General features: G+C 39.7%; 1 protein-coding gene across 3 annotated transcripts in view; it reads left to right on the top strand.

Annotated features, from left to right (window-relative positions):
- Positions 1-26141, top strand: part of ATRN (attractin) — a 186471-nt gene that overhangs the window by 93129 nt on the left and 67201 nt on the right. For all 3 annotated transcript variants that reach the window (NM_173995.3, XM_059892370.1, XM_005214485.5), the window contains 9 exon segments: positions 2954-3038; positions 6245-6462; positions 8730-8851; positions 9736-9874; positions 11402-11592; positions 13486-13705; positions 16067-16252; positions 16775-17008; positions 25003-25140. In NM_173995.3, the coding sequence (NP_776420.1) occupies positions 2954-3038; positions 6245-6462; positions 8730-8851; positions 9736-9874; positions 11402-11592; positions 13486-13705; positions 16067-16252; positions 16775-17008; positions 25003-25140 (1533 nt within the window).

Here is a 26141-nt window from a genome sequence, read left to right as displayed (position 1 = left end):
TTGACTGATCGTAATATATTAAAAAGCATTACTTCTCTATCAGATTCTTTTAAAGTCCCTCCTTTGATGGGTTGGGGTGATTGGGCTCTCTTGTGTTATAAATAAAAGCCTTATATAGTGTATTATGTCATTGTGACCACCAGCATTGTGTTGAGTTGGTTTAAGTCTAGCGTTATTCATTCCCTTGAAACTGTTTTCACACATGCTTGATGTAATACTTGGACAGGCATGTTTTAAATATTTGGTGTGGTAATTGTATTGACCAGAAGAGGGCAATATTGGTTCATGGAAAACAAATATTAGAAATTCTTTTGTGTAACTATCATCAGATGTTCTTTTTTAACAGACATTTAAGTACAAGCCACTGAGCTTGTACATTGGGGATTGTAAAGGGAATAAGTTACAGTCCTTAGCCTCATGGTGGGGAAAGCAGAGAATCAAGCAGACACCATCACTGCAATTTAGGGTGTTATTTGCCTGAGAAGAACGTATGAGAGCGCCTGTGAACATCCCATAACTCCTAGGTATAAGGGTTGCAATCAGGGAAAGTCTTCTTTTTTTTTTTTTTTTTAAATTGGGGTATGATTTTTCTACAATGTTGTGTTAGTTCCTGCTGTACAACAGTGTGAATCAGCTATATGTATACATATATCCCCTCTCTCTTGAGCCTCCCTGGCCCCCTCCTCCCACTCCTCTAGGTCATCACAGAGCACTGAGCTGAGCTCTGTGTGCTATACAGCAGCTTTCCACTAGCTGTCTATTTTACACATGGTAGGGAAAGCCTTCTTGAGAAGGGCCTTGCAAGCTGGGTCCTAAGAACACTGGGAAGTCAGCTGGACCAGGTTAGGTAGCACTTCTCAGTCAAAGGAACCCTATGTGTAGAGACACAGAGGTGTTAATAGACTATGCTGCATAATTTGGGGCCTCTGAATAGTTAGTTCTAGCTGTATCCTAGCAGCACATCAGAGAAGAGTTGCTTCAACCAGAGCTAGAAGCAAGCAGCTGTATGGTCAGAACTTGAGGGACTCGCTGTGTCGTGCTGAAGGGTTTATGCTTTTTGAAGAATCTTAAAGAAGAGGTAACAGAACTGTATTTGTGTCTGAGGGAGATCTCTGCGTAGCATTGTGATGAGTAGTTGGGGAGGGGTAAGATGTGTAACAAGGCTGTTGATAAAAGTTCTTAGGAGGGTTTGAGCCAAGGCTGTGGAAGTAACAGTGAGGATAAAAAGACAAATGGGTTTGAGAATTACTAGGAATCTGTGTTTTGAAAGCAGTGACAACATCCTTATCTGATCTGGTGTGGGCCATAGTAGATGGTTGTTTTTTTTTTTCCCCTCAAGACTGGAACTAGAAGGACAGAATCTGGGAGGAAGTGAGTAAATTGAATTTGAGAGCATGTTCAACTGGAGGTGACTGTGGGACAGAGAGGTACAGAAATCAGTGGGGAAAATGTAGGAGAGGATGAACTTTCTCTAGGGAGCATGTGTCATCAGGAACAAGCAAAGAAGCAAGGGATAGATCCATAAAGAAGCCTGAAAGAGAGTGGAGACCACGAAAGCACGTTGGAAAAGTAGGACACACGTGAGGCAAGACTGGGGACCTGTGAGGAAGCAGTTACCAGTGACTACAGAGGGATGACTTCCCTATTAGCTCAGAGGGTAAAGCATCCACCTGCAATGCAGAAGACCTGGGTTCAATCCCTGGGTCGGGAAGATCCTCTGGAGATGGAAATGGTAACCCACTCCAGTATTCTTGCCTGGAGAATCCCATGGACAGAGGAGCCTGGTGGGCTACAGTCCTGGGGTTGCAAAGAGTCAGACATCACTGAGCGACCAACACACACACAGAGGGATGAAGTAAAATAAAGACTGAAGAGTCTTTGAGATTTCACAACCAAGAGGTCATTTATTACCTTCTAGACACAGGAAAGATCCACATTATAGAAAGTTGAGAAGTAATGCATGTTGAGATAAACACAGCAGTTTAAAACATCTGAAATGTTTTAAAACATTTCACTTAAAAACAAACAAACAAAAAAACCCTTGTCTGTGAAGGCAAGAAAAGGGGTAAGTTGAATGCCTCCTTGGACATATTTAAATGCTGTGGTAAAAGTCAAGCGGGACAAGAGGAAGGGCTCCTGCCACACTGGTTTTAGGGAAGGAAGCAGGAGGCTTGTGGGAGTTGATGGCCTCTGTTCTGCATATGAGGAACACCACAGAGTTTAGGCTGGGTGGGAGAAGTGAAAGCTTTTGTTGTCAAGGCTGAATAAATGTCTAGATTGAGTGTGAGTGTGGAAGTCTGCGTGTCTGGGAGTAGGAGACATTGAGTCAGAGGTTGGTATGGTTCAACAACACTAGTTGGTATTAAGGTCCAGAAGAGAAGTTATTAGCTTGGATCAGAAACAAAGGAAAATAAGTAAATCTGGGGGATCTAGGAAAGGACCTTTTAAAAATTAGATAAAGTTGGTTATTATTATTATTATTGTAGTTTTAATTTTCTGCTTGTATTTTCCTATTCTAGTTGCTGAGTTTGGGCAAAGCAACATAGAGTGGAAAATCATTATGGAATGTACATGCTTTACTTATGTAAGCTTTGAAAAATGTAAAATTTGATTAAGTTAGAATACATTGTAGTGGATAATCCTGATGGGCAACAGAGTGAGTGATAAGGATGTGATGGAAGTTGGGTGCATTCACTAATTAGATTTATTTATTGAATTTTGGTTGTGCTGAGTCTTCATTGCATCCATTAATTAGAATTGCTGTAGAGTACTACCTTTTTTTCATGCCCTGCTGATCTATTGTTGCTGAGTTTTAACTCAGAAATAATGGTGTGACTAAGAAAAACTGAGAGCTGTGTTTATGTTTATTACAGTCTTCTTTCCCAAAGAAAATGCCAGTCTCCATTGATTATGAATAATGGTCCCTTCTGAAGAGTGTTTTTCTCGCTCCTAGATTGTGACCGATGGTCAGTGCTTCCCAGACCTGATCTCCACCATGATGTCAACAGATTTGGCCACTCAGCGGTCTTATACAACAGGTAATTGAAGAAGTGCTTGCTCCTTTTCTCTTACGTTTCAAATGAAAATGAAGTAAAATGTGAAGTGATATTGAACTTACATATTATTTGCAGGATTACTTTATCCCATTTGTGTTTCACAGAATTAGGTATGGATTTACTGATTTATATTTAAATATTTGATGTGGATTTGAATTACTTTTAATGCCATGTTTGTTGATGTGGTTTTAGAAGTAAGCTGTCTTTGGTGTTGTCTGAGTGCATAGGACAACAAAAGTTGTGTGCAGTTACTGTCTTATACCCTCTGCCATTTGCTATCATTTGTGGTGCTTAGGTTGTTGCATTTCTTGTGTTTTGTCTGAGTGGTGAAGAAAGATTTTAAAAAAGAGGGCACTTCAAAAAAAAACTTAGTTATGGGAACAGAAGTGGGAGATTCTGGTGCTTCATATAGATCAAGTCTGTGGCAGTTCATACAATTCAGGTCTTTGTATTATCTGAAGTCTGCACTGTGTTTCATTGCATCATTTGGAAGTGTCTGGCCCAGAATCTCAGAGCTCTTCATAAATCTGCCCCTGGAAAAGCATCTGTCTTATAAAGGAGCTCCAAAGTGGCTATGTGACTTGTACCTTATTTTTATTTGTTAAAATAGTCTAATCATGTTGTTAATTTTCTCATTTTTGTTTCTGTTGTGATTACTGTTGTTTACTTCATCTTTTAAAATTCGTATCAGTCTTGATAAGCCTTATCAGTCCTGAAACTATTTAAATGCTATAATGCCTATGTATATTATGTTAGGATTCCCTTCGTTTTCAAATTTTCTTTTGTCATAATGCAAGTTAGATGAGGTAATTGACCTTGGATGAGGGAAGATAAGAAAGCAACCTATCACCTGAAGCTATCACAGCATTGTTAATTTGCTGTACCCCAATACAAAATGTTTTGCTGTTAAAATAATAAAAATTTAAAAAAATAAAATAAAAAGAAAGCAACCTATCTTGGAGATGTGAGGGAAGAATAAAACTTAGACACTGGAAAAAGGGACATCTTTCACAAAGTAAACACTTAGTTGAAACTTAGCAATAAATATGGTTTTATAGTAGAAACATTTGATAAGTATAGATTAGAGTGGAAGGATTTTTTTATTGTAATTTGAGATGTTATCTTAAATTGTAATATGTATTGCCTCAGTAAGGAAAACCCTTAAAGTTTTCTAGTAAATGCCTGTTGATGCTTTTCATTGGAAAAGCAGTGGGTACATTTTGTTATCATCTTAACCTGTGGGTGCCTGGCCTCAGCTTTTTTCATGTTTAATATGTTTTCCTAGCATAGGACTTGGCAGGTAATAGGCATTTGCTAAATGGCAGCTATTAGTACCATAATGATAATTAGCAAAAAAGTGGATTTTCTATCAAAATATTTGGAGGTTTTATATGAACTCAGAGAGTTGACAATTTATCATAAGATGTAGTTTAACCATGAATCAAAATTGGAAATGGCTTAAAAATTGGTTATAATGTGTTTATTTTTGTATAATCCCAGTGGAGTTTTTGAGCCTATATGTTTCTGTGTGTATGCATAGGGTTGGAGGGCATGACAAGGGAGTCATGTAGGAAAAAAAACCATAGCTATTTTAATATTTTTTCAACATTTTTCTTACTGTAGTATAGTTGATTTACAGTGTTGTGTTAATTTCTGCTATAATGGTTAGTTTAATTTTGTGAAGTAATTTACCTAAGGAGAAACTCTGATTCACAAGATAGTCACATGTTTTGAATGATGGTTCCCTTAACTGAGCACCAGCACTGGGCCAGCTGTGCGTCACGTAGTTGTTGTTCTTGTGGTTTTTGAGGGAGGCAGGAAGAAGCGGGGGCTGGGGACATTGAGACTGCTGCAAATGCAGCAGTTCTTTCCAGTTCATTGCTCCAAGCGTCTTTGGAGGACTCTGCCTACCTTCACATGGCCGATGTGACCAGAAGTATTCAGGATTGCTAAGAATACCTGCTGTACTGGGAGGCTGCTGCTGCTGCTGCTGCTGCTAAGTCGCTTCAGTTGTGTCCAACTCTTTGTGACCCCATAGACAGCAGCCCACCAGGCTCCCCTGTCCCTGGGATTCTCCAGGCAAGAACACTGGAGTGGGTAGCCATTTTCCTCCTCCAATGCATGAAAGTGAGAAGTGAGAGTGAAGTCGCTCAGTCATGTCCGACTCTTCGTGACCCCATGGACTGCAGCCCACCAGGCTCCTCCATCCATGGGATTTTCCAGGCAAGAGTACTGGAGCAGGGGTACTGGGAGGCAGATGGTGCTTATTTGGTTCAAGCAATAAATTGACTAGTTGAATCCAGACTGCTGCTGCTGCTAAGTCGCTTCAGTCATGTCCGATTCTGTGCGACCCCATAGAAGGCAGCCCACCAGGCTCCCCCGACCCTGGGATTCTCCAGGCAAGAACACTGGAGTGGGTTGCCATTTCCTTCTCCAATGCATGAAAGTGAAAAGTGAAAGTGAAGTTGCTCAGTCGTGTCCGACCCTCAGCAACCCCATGAACTGCAGCCTTCCAGGCTCTTCCATCCATGGGATTTTCCAGGCAGGAGTACTGGAGTGGGGTGCCATTGCCTTCTGAATCCAGACTACATAATGTGATACTAAGTAAGCCAATATGAAGTTAAAAATTAAACCTGGTGTTTGTTTTTGGTTACTAATATATTTCAGTTTGCAGATACAATAAAAATACAGCCACAGAATCTTTATGCTTTAATTAGTCCTCTGTTGATTTGGGGAAAATTGAGACACAGTGAGAAGAAATTGCTTGATACCTCATTGTGGGTTAGTACTAAACTTCCTGGCAGATTATGGCATATCAGAGTTGGAAGAGAAATCATCTGTTCCACTGATTAGAATACAGCTTGTACTGTGCATTAAATTTCTATATGCATTCATCTCTTTCTTATGGTCTGTTTTCATTACACAGTTTTGATTAGAGAGCCTTTATCTATGCTAGCAGCCAGAAGAGTAGATAGGTTATTGTAACTGTTCTGACTAAGCACAGGCCATTGTGAAAGGTTGGGCTTTGGGAGGTAAGGTATAAGAGTGATTTTTGAGATCTTGAAAGATAATTTTTTACAGGACTTTTGATATGTGAGGTTTGTCTAAAGATTATAAAAAGTATATCATACATTTGTTTATGTAGATTTCTAGTAAACTCTTTTTCTGTCTTTTTTTTTTTCTTTTAGAACCATGTATGTATTTGGTGGTTTTAATAGTCTCCTCCTCAGTGACATCCTAGTATTCACATCGGAACAGTGTGAAGCACACCAGAGTGAAGCTGCTTGTCTCGCAGCAGGACCTGGTGTTCGGTGTATGTGGGACACAGGGTCATCTCAGTGTGTCTCCTGGGAGCTGGCACCTGAAGCACAAGAAAAGATAAAGTCAGAATGTTTTTCTAAAAGAAGTATGTTTTTTTTCCTCTTCTTAACATGAAGTTAATTTGAAATCTCATTTTATCTCAATTGTGAAGGCACTTACCTATGTGAACTTTACAGTGTTCATTTTATTATCCAGAATTATTCCAGTAATAACATAGGCAAATGCTTTATGGATGTTTGAAAACTGGTTTGTAAACATTTGTATAGTGGATGGGAACATGCCATGTCTGCTGTTTGCTAATGATGAAGAAAAAACATTTTTAGCATTGCACAGACTTTGTATACCTATTCCAGAGGAAAAGGAAAGTGAACTCACTCAGTCGTGTCCAACTCTTTGCAACTCCATGGACTGTAGCCTGCCAGGCTCCTCCATCCATGGGATTTTCTGCTCAAGAATACTGGAGTGGGTTGTCATTTCCTTCTCCAGGGGATCTTCCCAACCCATTGAACCTTTGCCTTCCACATTGCAGGCAAACTCTTTACCATCTGAACCACCAGGGAATCCCTTCTACCAGCTTCAGAACCTAGATGTTTATCTCTGCACTGTCCCCATATGTTAGCTACTAGCTACCTGTGATTATCAAACACTTGGAATGAGACTGGTATGGCTGAAGAAATGAATTTTTATATTTTAACTAAATTAAAAACTACATGTGGGGACTTCCCTGGCGATCTAGTGGTTAAGACTCTGCTGTTCTGCAACAAGGGACATGGGTTACATCTCTGAACAGGGAACTAAGATTCTGCATGCTGGGCAGCCAAAAAGAAATAAAAACTACATGTGGTTAGTGGCTACCACATTGAATTATGCAGTTCTGACATTAAGGATAAGATTAAGAGGGCCAATCCAGAAATGCTATGTTGAAGTAGATTGTTCTAATAGATAGAGGTAGAGTTACTGTCTTTGCAAAGTATTATTCTTTTCTAACCTCTCTAGTTGAGCGCAGCAGTGATAGCAAGGCAGGCAGTTGCTGAAGATGAACAGTGATCCCTGCTTCTAGAACCACCCCTTGTATTGTCCAAGTTTTCTTCACCTTACCTACTCAGCTTCTTATTACCCTTTTTTTTCCCTGACATACAGCACAGTGCAGTACAGTGAAGTCATATGTGAGAAAGTCTTTTTAAAGTAAAAAAAATGTCTCTGCAAATTATTTTTTCACTTCAGTTTATTTAAAGTGTGTTGACTGAATTTCTTAGCTATTAGGGTTACCATGGTATAGTAGTCACTATGTGAGTTATGATGGACAGAGGCAGCTTTCAACTGTCCTGGAAAGTTCCAAATTAAACTGAACATAAATCCTCAGTAAGGAACATCCAGTCAACTTTCCAGCTTCATTGGTGGTCTCATGAGTGCTAGAGAACCAAGATGACCAGAACATTTTAGGGCTAGTCCTAAAAGGGATAAAAGCAGTGAAGTGGTTATTTTTTAACCATATGTTAAAAAGTTCAAATTAAATGTGCAGGTTTATAGGAAATAGTATTTAATTCCCTTAGATGATTCATTATGAACTCGTCTCCAGTGTCACCTTCCTGGTTTACTCTGCTTTCTGTGTGGGCCCAGGCTGTGGAGTGGTAACAAGGGCAGGAAGAACAGCCTCAGGAGCAGGTTGCTGGGATCTTTGTGAGGGGATCTTCCTGCCTTTTCTTGTCCATGGATTCTACCATGTGCCATGTCCATGAATGGTTGAATAGATGAGGCAGAAGTTGTATAGCTTCTCTTTCATTGCTGACCTTGACTCATCTAGGGTCAGTAGGAAATCAACAGGTCTGTAGTAACCCAGAATTTCTTACATATATGTGTATTGCCTTTTTTGGGGTTCTGTGTGCTGCCTGCTTCCTGAACCCAGAGCAGCCTTGCCTTTATAGCTAGGAGGAATGGCTTGGTCCCCTGTACTTCTTTCTTTGGCTCCTGGGCAGCTCTTGGTGTTCATTGAATTGCTAGTTGATTTCTTTCTTGGGAAGAAAAGTCTTCAAAGAACCAGACCTATTTCCCTTATTGTTGAATTATTCTATCGTTGTTTTTCACCTTCTGTGTACTTTTTGTTGGGAGAGTGGAGTACAAAATGGCTTTTCTTCATATTGTTTACTTATTTCTAAGTGCTATTTAAACCTGAAGACACCAATATATTTTCCTGCCAGTTTCACTCCTCATTTTACTTTCAACCCTTGTTACTTTTTTGTTGTGGTGGTTGTTTTGCGTCAGTGTCATATTGTGCTCAACATCAGCTGTAAGGGACTGTGACTTTTCTGAAAAGAAGCTGCCACAGTTGATGAGTTTTCCTTGTCTTCACAGTTTTTGACCATGACAGATGTGACCAGCTCACGGATTGTTACAGCTGCACAGCCAACACCAATGGCTGCCAGTGGTGCAATGACCATTGTGTCCCTACGAACCACAGCTGCACAGAAGGCCAGGTCAGTTTCTCAGGGATTTCAGAGGATAGAAAAATCCCGAGTGGGGTTAGGTATAGATTTTAGTGTGTATGGTATAAATACTAGCCCAGAATTATTTTTGAAATCTTCAGTGTTGATTTGGATTTTACTGTTGAGTCAAGTTTCTTTTAGTAAGAGATGCTCTAAATGTCCAAATTCCAAAGGTTCTACTAGCCAGGAGGATTGATGTTTGTGTTTTAGAAGAAGGCAAGACTGTTATTCTGAGTATGCCCCAGTCCCTAGGCATGGCTGTACCTGAGGGCTAGATTCGTGTGAAGCTTGTAATGGCGTGCTCCCTCTACCCATGCTAGGTTGGAGAGCAGAAATGGACTGAAACTGAAAGTGAGTCAGGTGTGTAGCCGCCAAAATAAAGTGTGGAAATAATAGACCTTTGCAAAATCTCCTTGTCTTACGTTATATTTTGACTCAGCCTAATTTATGCTTATCATTTATGATTTTTATTAGATTATAAGGCAAAAAAAAGAATGACTCAACTTTTATAATTTTTGACGGTTTATAAGACATTCTTTGTCAGTCGGTAAACATCTCATAAAATATAAAATTTTTATACTGTTTAAGAGATGATTTAAAAAGCAGCAAGTTCAACATTCACATTTTACAGATGCATCAGTTGAAACATGGTGTTTAAGAGAATGCACTGTTTCCTTGCCAGATCCTTGCATGTCCTTGAACTTTTCACTATAATGTTTCCACTGCAGTGCTGCTTCACCTACATCTTATTTGTTTATCTGTTTATTGTAGTTTGCTTCCTCAGTTAGACTTTGTTGCTTTTAGTATCCTAGTTGCCCTCCCCATGAGTTCTCTCTGTGGATATAAGAGAAAAGCTTTTGTCCATTGTATTCTAGATCTCCATTTTCAAGTATGATCATTGCCCCAAGGATAACCCGATGTATTATTGTAACAAGAAGACCAGCTGCAGGAGCTGTGCCCTGGACCAGAACTGCCAGTGGGAGCCCCGGAATCAGGAGTGCATCGCCCTGCCCGGTAGGCATTGCAGAGGCATCTTGATGTGGATGGGTCCAAAGACTTCACACGCACACACTGTCAATACTGCAGCCTAGACTGAACCCAGCCAAAGGGGAGAACTCATTTTATCCATTCATCCCCCACTCCATTATTGTGGTTGTTATTTTTTAAAGCAGAAATATAGTTCTTAAGAATTTACTTCTACCATCCTTTGAAAGCAAGTGAAGCGTCATCTGCTGCTGTGGAGAATCGAATCACAGCTTGACTCCATATCATTGAGCCTGCTCTGTTGTCCCCACCCCACTCTGCAGTGGTAACCTGGGAGTAGAAGGCAGCAATCTCAGTGGCCAGTCTGCTGGGTACTTTATGAATTGTGTTTCACCTTCTGACAAGAAGGAAAGGAGAGATGCCCTTCTCAGCAGCACTTCCTGAAATGACCCCAGCCCCAGATAGCTCAATTTATACCACTTCTGAGGTTCAGGATGATGAGTTGTGAGCCTGAAACCAACCAGCCATGGCTGAAACTCTATGATATATTTGCTTAGCGAGGAAGTCCAGGAGGTGGTCTGCTGTGGCTCTGTACAATAGAAGTACAGGGTAGCTGGGCTCTACTGGGCCCCTTTTGAATGTCCTTTGGAAGTACTTGATTCAGCTTGCTGGAGTGGACTTCTTGTTCTTTACCTCATTACATCACAAACTTGAGTACACAGCAAAGTACCTGGGGTCTTTCCAGAAGCCAGAATCTGGCACAGATTTGTGGTGGGGCCCTAGAATCTGCATTTCAACAAGCAGTGACACTGATGCCACACTTTGAGGAGCTAGTCTTTATCTCTCTTAAATGATCCCTTTCCTGTGACTTTCCCTTCATCTCACTGGCTGCTGATGAACATTGTTGAGAGTATCTCCAGGGTACTGTTGTTCTAATGAAGTTGCTTTGCTCATGCACTGTCTTCCAGGAAACATGTATAACTTCTGAGCAGCTCTTTTTGTGGGTTCAGGAAGGTCACAAGAGCAGATAAACTTCCCTGGTTTGGCTTACTTCCCCAAAAGACTCTTTGCGTCTCACTTTTAGGATGTTTTGTGTAACTTGAGTTTACCTCCCACTAGATGTGAAAACAGTGTGTCTTTTGTAGACTTGTTCACTCACCAACTCACTTCTGTTCTTGCAGTTTTCTACCCCATCTTTTCAGTAATGCATATTCTACTTTTTACTTAGGATTTTAGTCTGTTTCTAATTGTTCTTCAAAAGATGCTTTATAAATTTAACACTGTCATCAAACAAATGTTTTTGTCTAAGACATGGGAAGATTGACCTCAGCATATGCATTTGAGGTCCAGGAAATAAGACTGATAAACATTAAAAAAATTCTTTTTAATCTGTATTTGATCCTTGGTAATGTGTCTGATATACTCAACACATCCAAATGAAGTATCTAGAATTGAACTCAAAAATATTATTTAGATTTCCAGTGACTCAAAGTGGTAATATAAGTAATTTTGTGTGATTTCTAAACCTCTTTGTTTTCTCTCCCCTCTTTAATAAAGAAAATATCTGTGGCATTGGCTGGCATTTGGTTGGAAACTCATGTTTGAAAATTACTACTGCCAAGGAGACTTATGACAATGCAAAATTGTCCTGCAGAAACCACAATGCCTTTTTGGCTTCTCTTACAACTCAGAAGAAGGTAGAATTTGTCCTTAAGCAGCTGCGAATCATGCAGTCATCACAGAGCATGGTGAGTTAAAATCCTTGGAACTTCCATCTTTCTACAAAGAGCATAACTGCAGCTTACCTGTGACATGTTTGGCAGGAGGAGGAATGCGAGTAAGTGCAGTGTAATAGACTGTAGAACTGCACTGTCAAATTCTCTTCCTTTAATATTATATATTCTTTTCTTATCTTGAAATTTCCAACACATTTTTATTAGTCATATTTCATTAAATTACAAATTAATAATTATGTATATATTGAATAGTAACATGTTGACATATGCACATATCCTGTGATATCTGTAGACTATTTCATATCTGTTTTATCCCTAGCTTCTGCTGGGATTGGGGAAGTGGGTGCTATTATTAATTAGCTGAGTTGAATTAAACCAGGTTTCAGGCATTATTACAGTGTATAATATGATTTAATGTTAATTATCCTAAAAATGGACATCTGTGGGTCTTTCTTAGATCTGATCAGCCCAAAAGGAGAGGACATCTTCTTATTAAAAGTTTCTGAGCACAGAAAGGCCTCAAGTTCTCTTCCTGTCCATCCACTGCTCTTGGGCAGCTTGTAGTTGATATACAACATGACATTTTGTGTATTTAGTCCAGAGTCCTAGAACAGTGGTCCCACCCTCAGTTAACTGATACTCACAAGATAGTGCTCTTTCAACAATTCATAGTCTTGTGATCAGATTGACAGTTGAGAGACAACTAAAGTAATGTGCTTCCACAGCTATAAATTGACTTAGAGCCCTGGTTTGTTTGGAAAAATAAGAAAGGGCACTGTAACCTTTAGGACAGAGGCAGGCTGACAGACAGAAAGAGGTAACTCCTGAAGACAGAAGGAATGAGCTGGACTCTCTGTGCATTGATCAAAGATACAGAGATTGAGGGGTGAGCTGCAGGTAAGTTTGCATAACTGGTGCAGACTGAATGGGAAGGAATTGCTGTAGCTGGGCCTTATGAGAGATCAGTACCAAATCCTATAAGTAAATAAATATCACTCACTGCAACTAAAAGTAACAACTTTAGGGTATTGTTTTTGTTGCTGTTTTTAAAGTCCCTTAATAAGCATTTTCCCTGGAGAAGGAAATGGCAACCCACTCCAGTATTCTTGCCTGGAAAATCCCATGGACAAAAGAGCCTGATGGGCTACAGTTCGTGGGGTCGCAAAGAGTTGGACATGACTGTGTGACTGAGCACACAATATTTATGTTTATTTTTTCCTCCCCAGAATGGAAATACTGTACATTTTGTTTTATAACTAGCAACAGTTAAAATATCTTTTATTTCTGGGCTAAACTTTGTACAAATTTTTTTTTTAAACTGCAACAAGAAGGACATTTCAGTAGAGCAAGAGACAGACTTTCCTTGGAATGAATTCCCAGGAATTCATTGACCTATTATTCCCTATAAAATTTATTGACAGCCAATACGCTCTGCCTCCCCAGCTGAACCTGGGAATCTTCAATCATCTAACCTAGCCAGAGCTCCCAAAACAGACTTAGATAACAATAGGCATATAACCAGTGTTTCATACATACTGATATGGTATTTCATTTATAAATAGATATTTCAACCAGCTTGGGGGTGGCTATCTCTTCATAGCATTTGTCATAGAGTATAGAAATTTAGGAACTTGATTATTACTTTGCTGTTAATCTCTGTGAAAATTCTGATGTCTTCTCTGACATCTTTCTTTGATGTCTTTTCTATCCTTTGTAAAATGGCCATATTAAAGTGCCAGGAATGATAAGTAACATAAAAATAAAGGTCTGCACTAATCTACCATGACTGATTTGAGATAAGGAGGTTTTCCTGTGTCCTTTGGATACATGTAACTTAATAGTTTTTATCTAGAAGCTAGTTTTGGTCAAGACATTGATTATATTCATAGTCTGTTTTGCCTACAGTCCAAGTTCACCTTAACCCCATGGGTTGGCCTTCGGAAGATCAATGTGTCCTATTGGTGCTGGGAAGATATGTCCCCGTTCACAAATAGTTCACTACAGTGGATGCCATCTGAGCCCAGTGATGCTGGATTCTGTGGGATCTTGTCAGAACCCAGTACTCGGGGCTTAAAGGCTGCAACCTGCATCAATCCACTCAATGGTAGTGTCTGTGAAAGGCCTGGTAAGTATATGGTTGCATTATACATTACTGGACATTCATTGAAAGAGAAACTGTAGGAGGCATAATTAAGTGTTGTGAAATTTTCATGAAAACACAGGTGGAGTATTGATTTTAAGCATATGAAACAGAGGATAATGCAGAATTTTTAAAGCAAAAGGAAGTAGTATGAGCTGTTAACAAAACTAAAAATATCTAGCATTTTCCTGGTTGCTCAGTAATAAAGAATCTGCCTGTAGTGCAGGAGATGTAGGTTCGATCCCTGGGTCAGTAAGATACCCTGGAGAGGAAATGGCAACCCACTCCAGTATTCTTGCCTGGAAAATCCCATGGACAGAAGAACTCTGTACATGGGGTCACAAAAGAGTCATACATAATTTAGTAACTAAACAACAATATGCTAATTAGAATATTGTTATTTAGAATGTTGTTATTTAACAGTGAGATTGATTGGTTTATTGACCACAAAAAGTATTGACAATTGATCCAAAAGGCATATTTCTAGGTGTTGGCAGAGAAATGCTGTGGAAGATAGAACAAAAAATCCAAAGAAAAAATCAGAAAAGCAAGCAGATCACTGCAGGGATACTGAACAGAAAGATAGTGTCAGTGGGGAGAAAAATAATTGGTATAGTCCTGTGGGTCAAGAGGCAACAGAACCAGACATGAAACAACTAATTGGTTCAAAATTGGGAAAGGAGTACAACAAGGCTGTATATTGTATCCTACTTATATAACTTATATGCAGAGTATATCATGTGAAATGCCAGGCTGGATGAATCACAAGCTGGAATCAAGATTGCCAGGAGAAATATTGACGTCAACTCAGATATGCAGATGATACCACTCTAATGGCAGAAAGTGAAGAGGAACTAAAGAGCCTCTTGATGAGAATGAAAAAGCTGGCTTAAAATTCAACATTAAAAAAACTAAGATCATGCCATCTAGTCCCATCACTTCATGGCAAATGGAAGGGGAAAAAGTGGAAGCAGAGACAGATTTTATTTTTTTGGGCTCCAGGATCACTTTGAATAGTGACTGCAGCCATGAAATTAGAAGACACTTGCTCCTTGGAAAGAAGGCAGTGACAAACCTAGACAGTGTATTAAAAAAAGCAGAGACATCACTTTGCCGACAGTGATCCATATAGTCAAAGCTATGGTTTTTCCAGTAGTCATGTACAGATGTGAGAGTTGGACCATAAAGAAGGCTGAGTGCCAAAGAACTGATGCTTTCTAATTGTAGTGCTAGAGAAGACTCTTGAGAGTCCCTTGAACAGCAAGGAGATCAAAGCAGTCAATCCTAAAGGAAATAAATCCTGAGTATTCATTGGCAGGACTGATGCTGAAGCTCTAGTACTTTGGCCACCTGATGCAAAGAGCCAACTCATTGAGAAAGACCCTCATGCTAGGAAAGATTGAGGGTAGGAGAAGAGGGTGGCAGAGAATGAGATGGTTAGATAGCATCATCGACTCAGTGGACATGAATTTGAGCAAACTACAGGAAATAGTGAAGGACAGGAAAGCCTGGTGTGCTGCAGTCCATAGGGTAACAAAGAGTCGGATAGGACTTAGCCGCTGAACAACAACAGGAAGGAAAAGCAAACCTTCAGCGCAATAACGCTGCAGGAGAGTGCTGAAGGAGCCTCCACTTGGAGTTGCTGCACAGGCTTGAAGCTTTGCTCTAGGCACGTCTCAGTTTCATAAAGACAGGCACGGGTGGCATGTGCAGCACACAGACAAGCCTTTGACCATTGCCCTTCTCCTGCAGGGGATCTCACAGGCAGTAGTTGGAATTTTGTGGATGCTTGTGGGAGGCTGGACTCCATTGACATCAGGTCTCATTTTAGGAAGGTATTATAATTTGTCTGAGGAATGCAGGGATGTGGAAGAGAATTCAGATCACTGTGGAGTCACATTAATATTTATTATTTAACCTTCCTGCAGGGAAATTTTTCAGCCATTTTGGATTCTGGGTGCTTTGGTAAAGTTAATGAATGTTGTGGTTCTTCTTTCCCTAGAATATACAGAGATATAATGTTACAGATTCAGGTGGGTAGTAAAACTTGTGAAGTTCATCTTGGGTCTCCTATATTAGAACCTCTTCTCTTATGGAAAAATTAGCTTGTTCCCTCATATCTGTCCTTTTCTTTGAAAATAAAAACAGTTTTTCCCCCCAAGTGTATAAATATACATGACTAACCAGTACATGATGACCCTAAGATTTTGTGTTTTCTTCTATGTTTAATGTAACCCACTGAATTGACTTCATGACACATTAGTGGGTCACAACCAAACTGCAAAGCCTTTGACCTTAGCTGACATGGTGGGAGCTTTAAATGTCTCTCTTGGATTCACTTCCCAGCTAACCACAGTGCCAAGCAGTGTCGGACCCCTTGTGCCTTGCGGACAGCCTGTGGGGAGTGTACCAGCGGCAGCTCGGAGTGCATGTGGTGCAGCAACATGAAGCAGTGCGTGGACTCCAATGCCTACGTGGCCTCCTTCCCTTTTGGCCAGTGTATGGAGTGGTATACCATGAGCAGCTGCCCCCGTGAGTGAAAAGTGAGCTCTAAGCAGTGTAGATGACAACACTGTGTGTAGGGCAGTGCTGTCAGCCTCTGAACTTTCTGGGGATGAAACCAGACTTCACCATCTGCTTAGGTCTATCCAGAGGCTGCCTGATATGAACCTGCATATAGAATCAAATACAGTGACACAAGTAAACAATTGTAGAATAGATCACAGAGTACAGAAATAACTTGCTGAATCTCAGTATCATATTGCCCAATCTGTGGAATGTCTCCACATCTTTATCTCCTAATTCATAAAGTAAGTGCTTTCCAGAAGATGGTCTGTAAAGTCTCTTCTGCCTCCAATATCCTAGGATTGCGAGAGAAGACAGGAGTCTCTATTATAGGTTGGACAAAATATTGGGCTGTTTAAAATTTTATTATATCATTTGAACAATCACAGAATAGGAATTTTGACTAACAGTTGATTCATCTTTTAAAGAAAAAGATAATTTAAATATACAATGAATCTAAGTCTACATGTAACTTATGTTTTTTTACAGCTGAAAATTGTTCAGGCTACTGTACCTGTAGTCACTGCTTGGAGCAACCAGGCTGTGGCTGGTGCACTGATCCTAGCAATACGGGCAAAGGGAAATGCATAGAGGGCTCCTATAAAGGACCAGTGAAGATGCCTTCTCAGGGCCCTACAGGAAATTCCTACCCACAGCCTCTTCTCAATTCCAGCATGTGTCTGGAGGACAGCAGATATAACTGGTCTTTCATTCATTGTCCAGGTAAGATGTGTTCTGTGTCCCAAATCTCACTACCTACTTACAAAGAATAAAGCCTTGAAAGCTACATTATTTATATGGATTTCTTTAAGGGGAAAAAAAAAAGAGATCGTTTAAGAAACTATTTGTTTCATATGAGAAATATTGTTAATTAATGAAAATACTAAGAATTTTCTATTGTTTTGCTAACTTTCATTATAAAAGTAATGAAATGTGTTCATTATAAAAATTAGCTATTACAGATATAGATAAAATAAAAACTATAATTCCTCATCTCTCAGTTCAATTCAGTTGCTCAGTTGTGTCCTACAGATATAGATAAAATAAAAACTATAATTCCTCATCTCTCAGTTCAGTTCAGTTGCTCAGTTGTGTCCGACTCTTTGCAACCCCAGGGACTGCAGCATGCCAGGCTTCCCTGTCCATCATCAACTCCTGGAGCTTGCTCATACACATGTCCATCAAGTCGGTGATGCCATCCAACCATCTCCTCTGTCATCCCTTTCTCCTCCTGCCTTCAGTCTTTGCCAGCATCAGGGTCTTTTCTAGTGAGTCGGCTCTTTGCATCAGGTGGCCAAAGTATTGGAGCTTCAGCTTCAGCATCAGTCCTTCCAATGAATATTCAGGACTGATTTCTTTTAGAATTGACTGGTTTGATCTCTTTGCTGTCCAAGGGACTCTCAAGAGTCTTCTCCAGCACCACAGTTCAAAAGCATCAATTCTTCAATGCTCAACCTTCTTTATGGTCCAACTCTCACATCCATACATAACTGCTGGAAAGACCATAGCTTTTACTGTACGGACCTTTGTCAGTAAAGTAATGTGTCTGCTTTTTAATATGCTGTCTAGATTGGTCATAGCTTTTCTTCCAAGGAGCAAGCGTCTTAAATTTCATGGCTGCAGTCACTATCCACAGTGATTTTGGAGAAAATATCATCTGTCACGGTCCATTGTTTCTTCATCTATTGCCATGAATTGGTGGGACCAGATGCCATGATCTTCGTTTTTTGAATGTTGAGTTTTAAGACAACTTTATCACTCTCCTCTTTCACTTTTATCAAGAGGCTCTTTAGTACCTCTTCGCTTTCTGTCATAAGGGTGGTGTCATCTGTGTATCTGAGGTTATTGATATTTCTCCTGGCAGTCTTGATTTCCAGCTTGTGCTTCATCCAGCCCGGCATTTCCTCATCTCTAGTTCTTCACAGAAGGAAAAACTTTTAACAGTAATACATGTACCTTTAGATCTATAGTTTTTTAAATAAAAAATACTGTGAGATATACTATGCATATAATATGTTGTTCTGCAGTTTTCTTTTTTACTTAAAAATATGATGTGATGATTGTTAGGGGAAAAATTAAAAATAAAATCTCCTGCCAACCCAGAAATTCCTCTCTACCGATGTAGGAAAGAAAGTGTTATTACTGAGTAAGCATTAAACCAGATGGTAGTGCACATTTCAGCAGTCCACTAATGAAATACAACAGAGAGAAATCCCATCCTTTTAAATATCCCAGCGTATACAGTCCATTCTATACTTGTCCTCAAAATGAAGGTAACTTGTCTTTGTGTGAGAGGATTTGACACCACTGTTTGCTCTACATTCTTTCCTAGTTTATTGTGAATTTACCTGGTAATTGGGGTGGCCACCTTTGTTAATTGCCTTTACCCAAAGGAAAAAACAAAAAGGAAAACAAACTTGTATCATTGACGCAAGCAGATGGTTATAGTTTGGATCCATTCCCACACAGAGAGGGTAGGTGGCTGGCTTGCTTGATGTTTACATTTCAAAGAGATGGCTCTTAAGCCCTTAACAAAAACCGTGTCTGCTTTGTAATGCTGACTTATGGCTTATTTAGGTTTTAAAGAAATTTACGTATGTTTCAAAGGAATCAGAGGTTTTTTTAGTGCAAATTTTCCTACTGAAATGCTCTTAAGAATAGGGAGAAGGAAAGCCTCCTCTTTCCTTTGACAAGAAGAAAAAAAGGAAAATTCAGCCTGCCTATCTACCTCCCTCCTTCCTTCCCTCCTTTTACCCTTTTATCCCCTCTCCCCACTCCTTCCCTTTCTTCCCTTCTCCCAATCCTTCCTCCTTTCTATCACTCCCAGTGGTTGATGCAAGAAGGAATCAACTTTGAGTTGATGTAAAATTTGAGCCTTGATCTGCTGGGGTAGCTGCCCTGAGAAACCAGAGAAAGTGGCCTTTGATTCAAACTTCCAGTAAATGCACAAAATTACTGATGGGCTGCCAGAACAATTGGGAGAAGCTAGACAGGTGCAAAGACTCCCAAGAGATTAGTGGATAAGAATTTCTCTGAAATCCTGCCAGACAGTGCCCCTGACTACTGGACTGTGAAGACTTCTATAAGGAAAGTTACTTGGTGAGTCAGTCGCTCAGTCATGTCCACTTCTTTGGGACCCCATGGACTGTAGCCCACTAGGCTCCTCTGTCCATGGAATTTTCCAGGCAAGAATACTGGAGTGGGTTGCAATTTCCTCCTCTGGGGGAATCTTCCTGACCCAGGAATCGAACCTGAGTCTTTTGCACCTCCTGCATTGCAGGCATATTCTTCACCATCTGAGCCACCAGAGAAGCCCACATCACTTATATGGAATGTCCAAAAAAGGGCAGATATTTAGAGACAATAAATAGATTAGTGATTGCCTAGGACCAGGGACAAAATTGGGGAATGATGGGTTCAAAGTTTTACGAAGTAGCTGTACCATTTTTCATTCTCACTAGCAGTGTTAGAAAGGTTCAGATTTCCCCACATCCTCATCACACTTGTTTGATTGTAGCTGTTCTGGTGTATGAGAAGATGAGAAATGGCATGTCACAGTGGTTTTTTTTGTTTTGTTTTGGCTGTACTAGGTCTTTGTTGCTGCACATGGGCTTCTAGTTGTGAGCAGGGGCTACCCTTCTTTGGGGTGCACGAGGTTCTCGTTGTGGGGGCTTCACTTGTTGCAGAGCACAGGCTCTAGGCATGCGGGCTTCAGTAGCATGCATAGTCTTAGTTGCCCTGCTGCATGTAGGATCTTCCCACACCAGGGACTGAACCTGTGTCCACTGCATTGGCAGGAGGATTCTTAACCACTGGACTACTTGGCAAGCACTGTGATTTTGATATGCATTTCCCTAATGACTAACGATTCCCTGATGGCTCAGATGGTAAAGCATCTGCCTGCAATGCAGGAGACCTGGGTTCAGTCCTGGGCCCGGAAAATCCCCTGGAGAAGGAAATGGCAACCCATTCCACTACTCTTGCCTGGAGAATCCCATGGATGGAGGAGCCTGGTAGGCTACAGTCCACAGGGTTGCAAAGAGTCGGACGCAACTGAGCAAGTTCTCTTTCTCTTTCTCTTTAATGACTAATGAAGTTGAGCATCCTGTTGGCCATTTGTATGTCTTCTTTGGAAAACTATTCAAATTCTTTGCTCAGTTTTAAAAATTGCATTATCATTTTACTGTTGACCTACAAGAGTTCTTTGTGAATCCAGATACAAGCCCCTTATTAGATATACAGTTTGCAGATATTTTCTCCCATTCCATGGGGTTTCTTTTTACTTTCTTGATGGTATCTTTTGAAATACAAAAGTATTCTTTTACCCTGTGTGCTTTTGGTATTGTATAAGAGAATCAGTGCCTAACTAACCCCAAATTACAAAGGTTTACTCCTGTATTTTCTTTTAAAGTTATATAGATTTATCTCTTTGTATTTAGGTCCATAATTCATTTTGAGTTAATTTTTGTATCTGATGTGAAGTTGGCATCCAAACTTATCTTTTTTTTTTTTTCCCCAAACTTATATTTTTGCATGTGGTTAGCTAGTTGTTCCTGCAACATTTGCTGAAAAGACTATTTTTTACTATTGAATTTTGGGAGGACATTTGTGTACTATTGAATTTTAGAAGCACATTTTTTGAAAATCAGTTGAATGTAAGAAATTATTTCTGAACTCTCATTTCTGTTCCATTGACCATATGTCTGGCCTTATGCTAGTATCATACTCTTGATTTCTATAGCTTTGTAGTAAGTGTAGTAAGTTTTGAAATTGGGAAGCCTAAGTCCTCAAACTTTGTTCTTATTTTTCTAAATGGTCATGGCTGTTCTGGGTTCCTTGAATTTCCATTTTGAGGATGAATTTGTCAGTTTCAGTAACATCAACAAAAAGCCAACTGATATTTCATAAGATAACTGCACTGAATCTATAGACCATTTGGGGGTATATTGCCATCCTAATGGGGCTTCCCAGCTGGCGCTAGTGGTAAAGAACCCACCTGCCAATGCAAGAGACCTAAGAGAGAGATTTGACCCCTGGGTTGGGAAGATCCCCTGGAGGAAGGCACGGCAACCCACCCCAGTATTCTTGCCTGGAGAATCCCATGAACAGAACAGCCTGGTGGGCTACAGTCCATAGGGTTGCACAGAGTTGGGCACTACTGAAGCAACTTAGCGTGCTTTGTTGTTCCGTTGCTCTGTCGTATCCAACTCTTTGTGACCCCAGGGACTGCAGCACACCAGGTTTCCCTGTGCTTCGCCATTTCCCAGAGTTTGCTCAAACTTATGTCCGTTGAGTCGGTGGTGCTGTCTTACTATCTCATCCACTGCCACCCCCTTCTCCTTGTGCCTTCAATCTCTCCCAGCCTCAGGGTCTTTTCTAATGAGTCAGCTCTTTGCATCAGGCGGCCAAAGTATTGGAGCTTCAGCTTCAGCATGAGTCCTTCTAATGAATATTTAGAGTTGATTTCCTTTAAGATTGACCGGTTTGATCTCCTTGCTGTGCAAGGCAAGGGATTCTATAAAGTTTTCTCCAACCCACAATTCAGAAGCATCAGTTCTTCGGCACTCAGACTTATTTATGGTTCAACTCTCGCATCTGTACATGACTACTGGAAAAACCATAGCTTTGACTACATGGACCTTTGTTGGAAAAGTAATGTTTCTGCTTTTTAATACACTGTCTAGGTTTATCATTGCTTTTCTTCCAAGGAGGCAGCATCTTTTAATTTCATGGCTGCAGTCATGGTCCACAGTGATTTTGGAGCCCAAGAAAATAAAGCCTGTCACTGTTTCCATTGTTTCTCCATCTATTTGCTATGAAATGATGGGTCGAGATCCCATGATCTTCATTTTTTGACTTAGCACACACACACCTTTTTAACAGTATTAAGCCTTCTAGTTTATAAACCTGGAATGTCTTTCTATTTCTTTAGTTTTTTATTCTCTTTCAGCAATGTTTTATAGTTTTCAGTGTTTATATGTTATGCTTGTTTTGTTAAATTTACTCTGCAAAGTATTTTTATGCTTCTTCAAGTATTGTGAATTGAATTATCTTAATTTTTTTTTTGACTGTTCATTGTTAGTATATATTTAGAAATAGAATTGATTTCTGTTTGTTGATCTTGTGTCATGCAACCATGCTGAACTATTATTTCTACTATTTCTTTAGTTGATTAGGGTTTTCTTTATACAGGGATTGTATTGTCTGCTAAAAAAGACAGTTTTACTTTTTCGTTTCCTATCTGGACACCTTCTTTAAAAAAATTTTTTTTGGAGGACTATTTGGCCTGACAAGAAACTCCAGTACAATATTGAATAAAAGTGATGAGAATGGACATCATTGTCTTGTTCCTGATCTTAGGGAGAATGAGTTCAGTCTTTTTCCATTATATATGATATTGGCCTTAGTTTTTTCATACATGTCCTTTATCAGGTTGAGAAATTTTCCTTCTCTTCCTGGCTTTTTGAGGGCTATGATTGGGTGCTGAATTTTGTCACATAATTTTTCTGTATCTTGATAATCGTGTGGTTTTGTTCTTTAGTTTATTAATACTATACATTATACTAATTGATTTAAGGATATTAAACCAGCCTTTCATCTCTGGAATAAAGCCCATTTGCTCATGATGTATAATTCTTTTTACTGTGTTGCTGGATTCAGGTTTTTTTTTTAATAAATTTATTTTAATTGGAGGCTAATTGGTTTACAATATTGTCGTGGTTTTTGCAATACGTTGACATGGATTCAGTTTTCTAGTTGGGTATTTCGTGTCTGTTTTCATATAGGATATAGATCTGTTCTGTAGTTTTCCTTCTTGGGATGCCTGTCTGATTTTGGTACCAGGGTAGTACTGACTTCATAGAGTGAGTTGGGAAGTGTTCCCTCCTCTTGCATTTATTGAAAGACTTTGCAAAAAGATTGATATTAATTCTTCTTGAAGTGTTGATAGAATTCACCAGTGAAGCCATCTGGGCTCGGATTTTTCTTTGTGAAAAGATTTTTGATTATTCATCCAATCTCTACTTAGTAGGGAAGTAAAGTATAATACAGGCAGATTTCTGTTTCTGTTTCAGTCAGTTTGGGTAGCCTGTATTTTATAGGAATCTTTCTATTTCATCTAAATAGTCAAATTTTTGGCATACAGCTGTTCATATTATTTTCTTGTAGGCAGCTTTTAGCTATATGTGTTTTCCTATTTAACCTTTTGAATGGTTTTTGTTTTGTGTCTGATTTTATTTTATCCTTTTCTTTTTACAAAGTTTCTAAATATTGTGAAGTTTTTTCAGAGCTTGCTTTCTTATTTTATGAATGCAGTGATCCCTCAAGCCTCCCTGAATTTACAAAAGTTAATATTTTTCATTCTCTTAAATTTCTTGCACTGATCCTTCCTTCAGAGTTAGTTGTTCCACGTGTTGATCTTGGTGATGCCTTTAGCTTGGTAATTTTCTCAGACTAGTGATTCCTCAAGGTTGATTTGTATTTTTAACTGAATGTCTAGACTTATGAGTACTGGGTATACTGAGCTGTTGTGAAGGTGTGGTGTGATGTCCTAAGGGAAAGGCTGGCTAGCTAGTACCAGCACTCTCCAACTCTGGTCTGCCCTGGCTGTGGATGAATGGTCTCTATTCCTCCCTCAGTGAAGAGAGGAAGGAGCATCAGACCAGGTGTCTGGATGTGTTTGGCATGTTCATGATTGTGCCAAGGGCCTCCCCACTTGGGGTATTCTGAATACTTCTAGAAATTCAGTGCTTCAGAAGTATCCCTCTCTACTTCTTATAGCACTTTTTCCTCTTATCCCAAACCCTTGCTTTTACATTTCTTCTATACTTTCAGTGAAATTTGAAGGGGAAGAGAGAGAGAAGCATTTGTTCAGTGTTTTTATCAAATCAACACATTGTATACTTTAAGTGTGCACTTGAGATTTATATAGTATTCCATGTCAGTTATATCTCAGTAGAGCTGAAGAGAAGAAAAGACAGGTCTGCTTATAGATTGTACACTACATGAGTGGCCCCACCTGAACTCTGCTGTGCACAGCTGTCCTGAGCAGCCCTGAGAGGTCCACACATCATATTTCTTTCTAGTTGTGAAGTCCTGTATGCATCAAGAATCAATAATTCCACTTATAAAAATGTTTACTTATAAAGATGGTTATTTTTCTAAAATGAAAAGTTGAAAGCAAGCTATCAGAATGTAAGGAAATGGTTAAGTAGCTATTTGGCTTCATAAAAATTATTCTACCATTTAAAGTTTTGTTATGTTAGATGAAATAATGTAAAATAATTGTATCTACATTTTAAAAAATCAAAATTGAATATTAATATAAATACAACTATGTAAAACTGTATAGAAAAAAATACTGGAAGGAAAGATTCCAAAAATGGACAGTGATCTCTGGGTGGTGGAATTGTATATGATTTTTTTCTAATTCCTTATATTTTTCTAATGTACTATCATGAGCATGTATTATTTTTAAGGTGAATAACAACAAAAACTTTATAATGGCTATGAACTTTTACCTTGCTGTAGTATATTTCTGATTTTCCTGAACTAGCTCTTTTCTGATGTTTTGATCTTATTTCTCAAACTAATTTTTGGTAGTTTTGATGATTGTTTTTAGAAGCAATAAGGAGCATAGATGGTTACAAATAAATCTTGTGGAACGTATTCCACCCAGCTCTACCATAGGACAAACCCCTTAAAATTCTTTCTTTTAGCTTGCCAGTGCAATGGCCACAGCAAATGCATTAATCAGAGTATCTGTGAGAAGTGTGAGAACCTGACCACGGGCAAGCACTGTGAGACCTGCATATCTGGCTTCTATGGTGATCCAACCAACGGGGGAAAATGTCAACGTAAGTCAGATTTTTCAGGGTCACTGATTGCAAACAAGGTGGCACATGATCTGTTTGTCTTGATTATCTTGGAGGAAGAAAGCCACTTGGTTTCAGATAATACTTTTCTTAAGTTACACTTGTCAGGAGGTCAGCTGAGCTGGAAGAGAGAGAACAGAGCTACCTAGTGTCAGAGTAGATATTAAAGCATCTAGTCAAAAATGAAGGAGTTAAAGCCTTTAATCAGTTACTGTGATGATGGAAGCAAAAGGCTTACACTGAGAGAGCTCTGACTGCCCTTGTTCTACTTTCCTTCTTGGAATGGTGTGCTGTTTGAGCATCAAGTGAATTAGCATAGGCTTGGGGGTCAACATGCCATTGAGGGGGCCCTGGACTAAAGGTCCAGCGAAAGCCTTTTGTGGACCCTGGAGTGGAGAGATGGGGGGATGGAAAGGCTAGTAGGAGTGGAGAAGTACCTGGGACGGAGAGTGGGAAAAGCCTCTTTGAGGTTCCCCTCCTCTTCCATGAGGAGGCTTAGCAGAGCTAGGAATGCAAATATGTGATAGAGAGTGGCTGGCCAGGGGGCCTGAGCCCTTGACTCATCTCCACTAGAATATTTCATTTCACTCTCCACTAGAGAGTTCCACCCAGCCTGGTGTGGGGAAGACAGCTTTCCCTGTAAGGCCCACCAGAGAAAACCTTTATCGTTGCCTATGGTTGGGCCTCAAAAGTCACATGTAGATTTTTAACCAGGAGCTAGACTCCTCAATACTTCCAGTATTTTTAAAGATTTAAGTAGCCCTGTGTCTCCCCATACATGTCAGATAGATTCCTGTAAGCAAAAGGAGACTCATTGTTAGCACAAAAATTCTGTTTTTTAAAATGACTAGTGATACCAATAAACTACTTTTCGGTTTGTTCTAGTTTTCAGTGGAAAGATCCATCAGGTCTGAGGTAAAAAATAAGAAAGGAAAATCTCTTAACTGCTCCCCAAGTCCCACCTCCAAACTCTGTAGCATGGC

This window comes from Bos taurus, chromosome 13 (assembly GCF_002263795.3).
Source record: "Bos taurus isolate L1 Dominette 01449 registration number 42190680 breed Hereford chromosome 13, ARS-UCD2.0, whole genome shotgun sequence".
NCBI classification, from domain to species: domain Eukaryota; kingdom Metazoa; phylum Chordata; class Mammalia; order Artiodactyla; family Bovidae; genus Bos; species Bos taurus.
The sequence above is the reverse complement of the archived record's forward strand: the minus strand, read 5'-3'. Positions and strand labels throughout refer to the sequence as shown.